Consider the following 11,176-nt stretch of genomic DNA (forward strand, 5'->3'; position numbering starts at 1 on the left):
GGGGGATATTAGGAGAAATACGGTAAGAATTTGGGGAGGAAATTGGGGGAAAATCGGGGGTAAATTGGGGGGATATTAGGAGAAATACAGTAAGGATTTGGGGGGAATATGGGAGCAAATGGGGAAATATTAGAGGAAAAATTGGAGGAAAATTGGGGAAAGGGGGGGATTAGGGGGAATTGGGGGGAAATTGGGGGGAAATTGGGAAAAATTGGGGGAAAATTGGGGAAAAATTGGGGGAAAATTGGAGGAAAATTGGAGGAAAATTGGGAAAAATTGGGGAAAATTGGGGGAAAAATTTCGATCTAAATTGGGGAAAAATTGGCAGAAATTTGGGGGAAATTTGGGGAAAAAATGGGGGGAATTGGGGGGAATTGGGGGAAATTTAGGGTAAAATTGGGGGGGAATTGAGGGAAAATTGGGGAATAATTGGGGAAAAATTTGAGAAAAATTGGGGGAAAATTGGAGGGAAATTGGGGAAAATTGGAGGGAAATTGGGGGATATTTGGTGAAAATTTGGGATAAATTGGGGAAAATTGGGGAAAAAGTGGGGGTAAAATGAGGGAAAATTGGAAGAAAATTGGGGGAAATTGGGGGAAAATGGGGAAAAATTGAAAAATTGAGAAAAAATGAGGAAAAATGGGGAAAAATTGGGGGTAAAAATGGGGAAAATTGGAGGAAAAATGGGAAAAAATGGAGAAAAATTGGGGAAAAATTGGGGGAAAATGGGGAAAAAATTGGGGAAAATTGGGGGAAATTAGGGGAAAATGGCATAAAAATAGAGAAAAAAATTGGGAAAAATGGGGCAAAAAATGAGGGAAAATTGGGGAAAAGTTGTGGGAAAATTGGGGGAAAAATTGGGGAAAATGGGAATAAAATGGGAAAAAAATGGGGGGAAAATCAGGAAAAATTCGAGAAAAAAATGGGGAACATTGGGAATAAAATGGGGGAAAAATGGGGGAAAATGGGGGAAAAATGAAGAAAAAAATGGCAAAAAAAATTGGGTAAAATTAGGGAAAAATGGTGGGAAAATGGAGGAAATGTTGAGGAAAAATTAGGGGAAAATTCAGGGAAAAAAGTGGAAAAATTGGGGAAAATTGGAGAAAAATTTGAGGAAAATTGGGGGGAAAACGGGGAAAAAATGGGGAAAAATTGGGGGGAAAATTGGGGGGAAAATCAGGAAAAATTGGGGAAATATTGGGGAACATTTGGAATAAAATGGAGAAAAATATTGGGAAGAAAATGGGGGAAAAATGAGAAAAATTGGGGAAAAAAGAAGAAAATAATGGCGAAAAAATGGGAAAAAAGGGGCAAAAAATGGGGAAAAATTGGGAAAAAAATGGGAATAAATCAGGAAAAATTGGTGAAAAAATGGGGAACATTGGGAATAAAATGGGGAAAAAATGTGAAAGAATTGGGAAAAAAATGGAAAAAAATGGGGAAAAATCGGGAAAAAATGGGAAAAAATTGGGGAAAAATTGGGAAAAAATGGGAAAAAATCAGGGAAAATTGGGGAAAATTTTAAATAAAATGGAGAAAAAATGTGAAAAAATTGGGAAAAAATGGGGGAAAATTGGGGAAAAAATCAGTAAAAATTGAGGAAAAAATTGGGGAAAATTTGGAATAAAATGGAGAAAAAATTTGGAAGGAAATGGGGGAAAAATGAGAAAAATTGGGGGAAAATGAAGAAAAAGATGGGGGGAAAAATCAGGAAAAATTGGGAAAAAAATCTGATAAAATCAGGAAAAATTGGTGAAAAAATGGGGAACATTGGGAATAAAATGGGGAAAAAATGGGGGGAAAATAGGAAAAAATGGGAAAAAATTGGGAAAAAATGGGGAAATCAGGAAAAATCAGGTAAAATTGGGGAAAAAATGGGGAACATTGGGAATAAAATGGGGAAAAAATGGGGGGAAAATAGGAAAAAATGGGAAAAAATTGGGAAAAAATGGGGAAATCAGGAAAAATCAGGTAAAATTGGGGAAAAAATGGGGAACATTGGGAATAAAATGGGGAAAAAATGTGAAAAAAATGGGAAAAAATGGGGAAAAAAATAGGAAAAATCGGGGAAAATTGGGGAAATTTTGGGGAAATTTTGGGAATGAATGAGACTAAAAGTAAAGTAAATTGGATTTTCCCCCCACCTTGTTGGGGTTGAGGAGGTTGTTGGGGGAAAAATGGGGGAAAATCCTGAGGGGAAAAATGGGGAAAAATTGGGGGAAAATTGGGAGAAGATTGGGAATAAAATTGGGGAAAAATATAGGAAACATTGAAAAAATTTGGGGAAAATTGGGGGAAAAATTGGGGAAAATTGGGAGAAAATGTGGAAAAATGGGGAAAAATTGGGGAAAATTGGGGGAAAAATTGGGGAAAAATGGGGAAAAATTGGTGAAAAAATGGGGAACATTGGGAATAAAATGGGGAAAAAATGTGAAAAAATTGGGAAAAAAATGGGGTAAAATAGGGAAAAATCAGGAAAAAATGGGAAAAAAAGGGGCAAAAAATGGGAAAAAATGGGGGAAAAATGGGAAAAATTGGGGAAAAATTGGGGAAATTTTGGGGAAATTTTGGGAATGAATGAGACTAATTAAAACAAAACCAAGTTGGGTTTTTCCCCCACCTTGTTGGGGTTGAGGAGGTTGTTGGGGGAAAATGGGGGAAAATCCTGAGAAAATGTGAAAGAATTGGGAAAAAAATGGGAAAAAATGGGGAAAAATCGGGGAAAAATCGGGGAAAAATTGGGGAAAATTTGGAATGAAATTGAGAAAAAAATTTGGAAGAAAATGGGGGGAAAATGAGAAAAAATGGGGAAAAATGGAGGAAAAATGGGGAAAAAATTGGGGAAAAATGGGGAAAAAATTGGGAAAAATTGGGAAAAATTGGGGAAAAATGGGGGAAATTTTGGGAACGAATCAGACTAATTAAAAGTAAACCAAATTGGATTTTTCCCCACTTTGTTGGGGTTGAGGAGGTTGTTGGGGGAAAATGGGGGAAAATGCTGAGGGGAAAAATTGGGAGAAAATGGGGAAAAATTGGGAAAAATTGGGGAAAAAATGGGAAAAATTGGGAAAAAAAATGGGGAAAAATGTGAAAAAATTGGGAAAAAATGGGAAAAAATCAGGAAAAATTCGTGAAAAATGGGGGGGAAATGGAGAAAAATTTGGAAAAAAATGGGAAAAAAATGGGGTAAAAATGGGGAAAAATGGGAAAAAATTGGGGAAAAATTGGGAAAAAATGGGGAAAAATTGGGGAAAAAATGGGGAAAAAATGGGGAAAAAATGGGGAAAAAATGGGGAAAAAATGGGGAAAAAATGGGGAAAAAATGGGGAAAAAATGGGGAAAAAATGGGGAAAAAATGGGGAAAAAATGGGGAAAAAATGGGGAAAAAATGGGGAAAAAATGGGGAAAAAATGGGGAAAAAATGGGGAAAAAATGGGGAAAAAATGGGGAAAAAATGGGGAAAAAATGGGGAAAAAATGGGGAAAAAATGGGGAAAAAATGGGGAAAAAATGGGGAAAAAATGGGGAAAAAATGGGGAAAAAATGGGGAAAAATCAGGAAAAATTGGTGAAAAAAATGGAGAATATTGGGAATAAAATGGGGAAAAAAATGTGAAAAAATGGGAAAAAAAATAGAAAAAAATGGGAAAAAATCAGGAAAAAATGGGAAAAATTGGGGAAAAAATGCAGAAAATTTGGAATAATATGGGGAATAAAATGGGGGGAAATTGGAGAAAAATTGGGGAAAAATGGAGAAAAAATGGGGAAAAATTGGGGGAAAAATGGGAAAAAAATGGGGCAAAAAATGGGAAAAAATGGGGAAAAATTGGGAAAAAAATGGGAAAAATTGGGGAAAAGTTGGGGAAATTTTGGGAACGAATGAGACTAATTAAAACAAAACCAAATTGGGATTTTCCCCCACCTTGTTGGGGTTGAGGAGCTTGTTGGGGAAAAAATTGGGGAAAATCCTGAGGGGAAAAATTGGGAGAAGACTGGGAATAAAATTGGGGAAAAATATAGGAAAAATTTGAAAAAATTTGGTGAAAAAATGGGAAACATTGAAAAAAATTGGGGAAAATTGGGGGAAAATTGGGGGAAAAATTGGGGAAAAATTGGGAAAAAAATGGGAAAAATGGGATTTCTTTTTTTCCAAATCAGTCCCAAACTGGTTTAACCAGTTCCCAACCAGTCCAAACCAGTCCCAAACTGGTTTTCCCAGTCCATCCCAGTTCAAACCAGTCCCAAACTGGTTTCCAGTCCCTGTTTCCCAATCCCAAACTGGTTTTCCCAGTCCCAAACCAGTTCAAACCAGTCCCAAACTGGTTTTCCCAGTCCATCCCAGTTCAAACCAGTCCCAAACTGGTTTCCAGTCAAAAATGGGGAAAAAATGGGGAAAAATTGGGAATAAAATGGGGAAAAATTGGGACGAAAATGGGAAAAAAATGGGGAAAAATGGGGAACATTGGGAATAAAATGGGGAAAAAATGGGACGAAAATGGCAAAAAAATGGGAAAAAAAGGGGCAAAAAATGGGAAAAAATGGGGAAAAAATGGGAAAAATTGGTGAAAAATGGGGGAAATTTTGGGAATGAAAGAGACTAATTAAAACAAAACCAAATTGGGTTTCCCCCCACCTTGTTGGGGTTGAGGGCGTCGTTCCTGAGCCTCTGCTTGTTCTTCTGCAGCTTGCTGGGCATCATCTTGCCCGTGCGGAAGTCGAAGGAGCTCAGGTCCACCGCGTTGCCCAGGTAGCGCGCCAGCTGCGGCTTGCTGCGGAACTTCTTCCCGCTGGGGCTGCAAAAAGGGGGAGAATGGGAAATTTAGGGAAAATTTGGGGGGTTTGGGGGGTTTGGGGGGAAAATTGGGAAGTTTTGGTGAAAAAAAAATTTTGGCCAATAGCAACCAAATTGGTAATGATGAAGATATGAGCAAGATTTGAACAGAGGTAAATTAACAATCTTTACACCTTTTACTGGGTTGTGGGCTTTTGTTCCACATGTGGCAATTCTACTCAGAAATCACAGGTTCAATGTAGCAGGAAATTGGGGAGAAATTTTGAGGGAATTTTTAGGGAATTTTTTTGGGAATTTTGAGGGAGATTTTGGGGATTTTGGGGGGAATTTGGTTGAGAATTTTTCGAGAATTTTTTGAGAATTTTTGAAGGCTTTTTGGGAATTTTTTAGGAATTTTTGGTGGATTTTTGGAGACTTTTTAGGGATTTTTATGGAACTGATTGGGATTTTTTTGGGGATTTTTTAAGGATTTTTGGAGAATTTTTAAAGGGTTTTTGAGGATTTTTTTGGGAATTTTTTGAGAATTTTTTGAGAATTTTTTGAGAATTTTTTAAGGGTTTTTGGGGGTTTTTTAGGATTTTTTGAGGATTTTTTGGGGATTTTTTTGGAATTTTTTGCAATTTTTCTGAGGATTTTTTGGGTATTTTTTGGGTATTTTTTGGGATTTTTGGAGAATTTTTAAAGGGTTTTTGAGGATTTTTGGGGGGATTTTTGGAGGATTTTTAGGGATTTTTATGGAACTGATTGGGTTTTTTTGGAAAATTTTTGAGAATTTTTTGAGGATTTTTGCGCATTTTTTGGGAATTTTTTAGGAATTTTTTGAGAATTTTTGGAAAATTTTTTGAGAATTTTTAGGCATTTTTTGAGGATTTTTTTGGGAATTTTTGGAGAATTTTTAGGGATTTTTATGGAACTGATTGGGAATTTTTTGGAAAATTTTTGAGAAGTTTTTGGGATTTTTTTTTATTTATTCCGAATTTTTTGAACATTTTTTGAGAATTTTTAGGGATTTTTTTGGGATTTCTTGAGAATTTTTTAAGGTTTTTTTGGGGATTTTTGATGAATTTTTGATTAATTTTTGGAGAATTTTTAGGGATGTTTATGGATTTTTTAGGAATTTTTGATGAATTTTTGGAGAATTTTTTGAGACTTTTTGGAGAATTTTTAGGGATTTTTATGGAGCTGATTGGGATTTTTTGGGAAAATTTTTGAGAATTTTTTGGGATTTTTTTTAAATTTCTTGAGAATTTTTTGAACATTTTTTGAGAATTTTTAGGGATTTTTTTGGGATTTCTTGAGAATTTTTTAAGGTTTTTTTGGGGATTTTTTAGGAATTTTTGATGAATTTTTGGAGAATTTTTAGGGATTTTTATGGAAAGGATTAGGGGATTTTTAGGGAATTTTTAGGGATTTCTAAAATTTTTTTCAGAATTTTTAGGGATTTTTTTCAACTTTTTGAGCCTTTTTTGATTAATTTGTACTGATTTTTTGGGAACTTTGTGGAGATTTTTTGGGAATTTTTGAAGAGTTTCTGAGAAATTTTTGGGATTTTTTTTTTAATTTATTGAGAATTTTTGAGCATTTTTTGACAATTTTTAGGAATTTTTTTGGGATTTCTAGAGAATTTTTTGAACATTTTTTGAGAATTTTTAGGAATTTTTTTGGGATTTTTTGAGAATTTATTGAGAATTTTTCCAGGGGTTTTGGGGATTTTTTTAGGAATTTTTGATGAATTTTTGGTGAATTTTTGAGGATTTTTGGAGAATTTTTGGAGAATTTTTAGGGATTTTTATGGAGCTGATTGGAAATTTTTTGGAAAATTTTTGAGGATTTGGGGGCAATTTTTTGGGGATTTTTTGGGAATTTTTTGAGAATTTTTGGAGATTTTTTTGAGGATTTTTAGAGCATTTTTTGAGAATTTTTTGGGAATTTTCAGGGATTTTTGGGGGATTTTTTGGGAATTTTTTCGTATTTTTAAGATTTTTTAGGAAATTTTTAGTGATTTTTTGGAAATTTTTTGAGATTTTTTTGGAATTTTAGGGATTTTTTTTGAGTTTTTTTGAGATTTTTGGGGAATTTTTTGAGACTTTTTAAAGAATTTTTAGGGATTTTGGGGGATTTTTTGAGGATTTTTTAAAGAATTTTTTGAAAATTTTTTTGTGATTTTTTGAGAATTTTTGGGGAAAATTTTGGGATTTTTTGGACAATTTTTTGGGAAATGTTTGGGAATTTTGGGGGATTTTTCGATAATTTTTTGAAAATTTTTTGGTGATTTTTTGAGAATTTTTGGGGAAACTTGAGAAATTTTTCAGAATTTTTTGGGATTTTTTTTTGGGGAATTTTTTTGGGAATTTTTTTGTATTTTTCGAGGATTTTTAAGGATTTTTTTGTGAATTTCTAGGGATTTTTAGGGACTTTTTGGAGATATTTTGATAATTTTTTGGAGACTTTTTGGGAATTTTTTTGTAGTTTTGGGGGGAGTTTTTGAGAATTTTTGGGAATTTTTTTGGGAATTTTTTGTAGATTTTTTGGGATTTTTGGGGAAATTTTTGGGACTTTTTTGGAAAAATTTTTGAGAATTATTGGGGAATTTTAGAGGGAAAAATTGAGATTTTTTTGGAGATTTTGGGGGTTTTTAGGGAATTTTGGGGCGTTTTAGGGAATTTTGGAAGGGCAAAACAGAGATTTTAGGGCAAAACAGCAAAAGGAAACCCAGGATCATCCCACGGGAAGAAAATTGGGAATTCTCAGTGTCACACCCTCCTTTAATCCAGGTTTTTGCATAAACTCGTTCAGCTGGAAATTAAAATGAGTTAATTCATTATGCAAATGAGCTAATTTCCATAATAACCTTCATTTTCCCACTCCTCTTCCATCCGAGTCCTTCCAGAGTGGATTTTCCCAGCTTGAATTACCTAAAAACTCCCACAAAAAAGAAAAAATCCCAAAAATTCCATTAAAACCCCCCCAAAAAATCCATAAAATTCGCAGTCTGACTTCTTTCCCCTCAAATCCCAATTTTTCCCCCCCAAAAACATCTCTAAAAATGCCAAAAATTGCCCCCAAAAAATCCATTAAAACCCTAAAAATTCCAATCCCGGTTTTCCCCTCCAATCCCAAATTTTCACCTCAAAAATTCCATAACAACCTCTCAAAAAATCCCTTTAAAAACACAAAAATCCCTCAAAAATTCCATTAAAACAAGAAAAAAAAACTCCATAAAAATCCCAATCCCGGTTTTCCCCTTCCCATCCCAATTTTTCACCTCAAAAATTCCATTAAAAATCCCTAAAAATACTCAAAAAATCCCATTAAACCCCTCAAAAATCCCATTAAAACCCAAAAAAATCCATCAAAAAAACCAGCCCTAATTTTTCCCCCAAAAAATCCCTAAAAACCTCAAAAATCCCTCAAAACTCCTAAAAAATTCCTTTAAAAAACCCTAAAACCCCAAAAAATCCATTAAAAAACCCAACCCTAATTTTTCCCCAAAAAAATTCCCTAAAAACCTCAAAAATCCCTCAAAACTCCTAAAAAATTCCTTTAAAAAACCGAGATTTCCCTCAGAGAAGGAACCGGAACAGCCCCGTGAGGGGAGCCCGGTTCCCCCTCATGGAACCGGGATCATCCCTTGAGGGAGGCCCGGTTCCCCCTCATGGATCCGGAATCGTCCCGGGACAAAAATTCCTGCTCTCCCCTTGACAGGAGCCCCGGTTCCCCCTCAGAAAGAACCGGAATCGTCCTGGGACAAAACTCCGAGCTTCTCCCGTGAAACTCCTAAAAAATTCCTTTAAAAAACCGAGATTTCCCTCAGAGAAGGAACCGGAACAGCCCCGTGAGGGGAGCCCGGTTCCCCCTCATGGAACCGGGATCATCCCTTGAGGGAGGCCCGGTTCCCCCTCATGGATCCGGAATCGTCCCGGGACAAAAATTCCTGCTCTCCCCTTGACAGGAGCCCCGGTTGCCCCTCAGAAAGAACCGGAATCGTCCCGGGACAAAACTCCGAGCTTCTCCCGTGACAGGAGCCCGGTTCCCCCTCAGAGAGAACCGGAACTGCTCCGTGAGGGGAGCCCGGTTCCCCCTCACAGAACCGGAGTCGTCCCGTGAGGGAGGCCCGGTTCCCCCTCATAAAGAACCGGAACCGCACCGTGAGGGGAGCCCGGTTCTCCCTCACGGAACCGGAATCGTTCCGGGACAAAACTCCGAGCTATTCCTGTGACAGGAGCCCGGTTCCCCCTCACAGTACCGGCGTCGTCCCGTGAGGGGTCCTGGTTCCCCCTCATGGAACCGGAGTCGTCCCGTGAGGGGGGCACGGTTCCCCCTCATGGAACCGGAATCGTCCCGGGACAAAACTCCGAGCTATTCCCGTGACAGGAGCCCAGTTCCCCCTCATGGAGCCGATACCGTCCCGTGAGGGGGGCACGGTTCCCCCTCATGGAACCGGAATCGTCCCGGGACAAAACTCCGAGCTCCTCCCGCCGTGACAGGAGCCCGGTTCCCCCTCACAGTACCGGCGTCGTCCCGTGAGGGGGGCACGGTTCCCCCTCATGGAACCGGAATCGTCCCGGGACAAAACTCCGAGCTATTCCCGTGACAGGAGCCCAGTTCCCCCTCATGGAGCCGATACCGTCCCGTGAGGGGGGCACGGTTCCCCCTCATGGAACCGGAATCGTCCCGGGACAAAACTCCGAGCTCCTCCCGTGACAGGAACCCCGAATCCCCCTCAGAGAGAGAACCGGAACCATCCGGTGACAGGAGGCGGTTCCTCCTCATGGAACGGGAATCGTCCCGTGCCAAAACTCCGAGCTCCCCCACTGAAAAGAACCCGGAATCCTCTTCAGAGAGAATCGGAATCGCTCCGCGACAGGAGCCCGGTTTCCCTTCAGGGAGAACCGGAACCGCCCCGTGACAGGAGCCCGGTCCCCCCTCAGAGAGAACCGGAATCCCCCCGTGAAAGGAGACCCGGCTCCTCCTCAGAAAGGACCGGAACCCCCCCGTGACAAAACTCCGAGCTCCCCCGTGACAAGAGCCCCGCTTCCCCTCAGAAAGTGAACCGGAATCGCCCCGTGACAGGAGCCCGGTCCCTCCTCAGAGAGAACCGGAATCCCCCCGTGAAAGGAGCCCGGTTCCCCTCAGAGAGAGCCGGAACCACCCCGTGACAAAACTCCGAGCTCCCCCCGTGACAGGAGCCCGGTTCCCCCTCAGAAAACCGGAACCGCCCCGTGACAAAACTCCGAGCTCCTCCCGCGACAGGAGCCCGGTTCTCCTCAGAAAGTGAACCGGAAACATCCCGTGACAGGAGCCCGAGCTCCCCTCGGAGAGAACCAGAATCGCCCCGAGCTCCCCCGCGACAGGAGCCCGGTTCCCCCTCAGAGAACCGGAACCGCCCCGCGACAAAACTCCGAGCTCCCCCGTGACAGGAGCCCGGTTCCCCTCAGAAAGTGAACCGGAATCACGCCGAGCTCCCCCCCTTGACAGGAGCCCGCGCTCCCCCTCACACAGGGAACCGGAATCGCCCCGTGACAGGACAGCCCTGCCAGAGCCATGGCGGAAGCGAGCGAGCTATGACAGCCGGGCCGGCGGCGTGTGGGCACCGACCCCACTGTCCCTACCCAGCCGCGGCTCCGGGAGCGCCCCAACCTCGGCAGCCTCACCGGGATCCCTCGGGCCCGTACCTGAAGTAGTAGACATCGCTCTTGCCGGCGCTCAGGCCCGACTTTCGGATCACCTCTTCCTTCTTCCAGCCGGGAGGCAGCGCGGGACAGTCCATCCTGCCGGGCTTCTCCATGCGCCGGCCCGGCGGGACGGGGCCGCTGGGGCCCGGGGTTGCCGGCCCGGCTCGGCCGTTGGTTGTTGCCGGCGCCGCTCGCTGCTGCCGGCCCGGCTGGGCCCGGGGCCGGGACCCCGCGGCGATGCGAGCGCGGCCTCCGGGCGGGGCAGAGCGGCCGCGCCGCACCATAGAGAGACAGCGGGGGCGGGACCGCGGCGGCCGCCGGGGCACGGCGGGGCTCGGAGCGGGAACCGTGAGGGACAACCATGGCGGGAGCTTGAGGGGAAACGTGAGGGGGGAACCGGAGCGGGACCCGTGGCGGGACCTCAGTGCGAGACCCCTGAGGGGGAAGCATGGCGGGACTCACGGTACGACCGCAGAGCGAGACCCCTGAGAAGAAACCGGAGCGGGATTCCTGAGGGGGGAATCATGGCGAGACCCCTCAGGGCGAACCGGAGCGGGACCCATGGCGGGACCTCAGTGCGAGACCCCTGAGGGGGAAGCATGGCGGGACTCACGGTACCACCGCAGAGCGAGACTCCTGAGGGGAAACCGGAGCGGGACCAATGGCGGAACTCCTGACGGGGAAAGCCGGAGCGGGAATCCTGAGGGGGAG

At 42.3% G+C, this 11,176-nt stretch overlaps 1 protein-coding gene across 1 annotated transcript; it reads right to left on the reverse strand.

Annotated features, from left to right (window-relative positions):
- Nucleotides 1-4,631: 4,631 nt before the first annotated feature.
- On the reverse strand, nt 4,632-10,897 carry LOC121344894 (methyl-CpG-binding domain protein 2-like; the record flags this gene model as incomplete). The annotated part of the gene is made up of 2 exons (XM_041421219.1): nt 10,466-10,897; nt 4,632-4,791 (listed from the first exon to the last, which is right to left on the reverse strand). Coding segments are annotated over exons 1-2 (444 nt in total), but the record flags the coding sequence as incomplete, so codon positions are not given.
- Nucleotides 10,898-11,176: the final 279 nt, after the last annotated feature.

Source organism: Onychostruthus taczanowskii, unplaced genomic scaffold (genome assembly GCF_017590055.1).
Source record: "Onychostruthus taczanowskii isolate IOZ18803 unplaced genomic scaffold, ASM1759005v1 scaffold694, whole genome shotgun sequence".
Lineage (NCBI taxonomy): Eukaryota > Metazoa > Chordata > Aves > Passeriformes > Passeridae > Onychostruthus > Onychostruthus taczanowskii.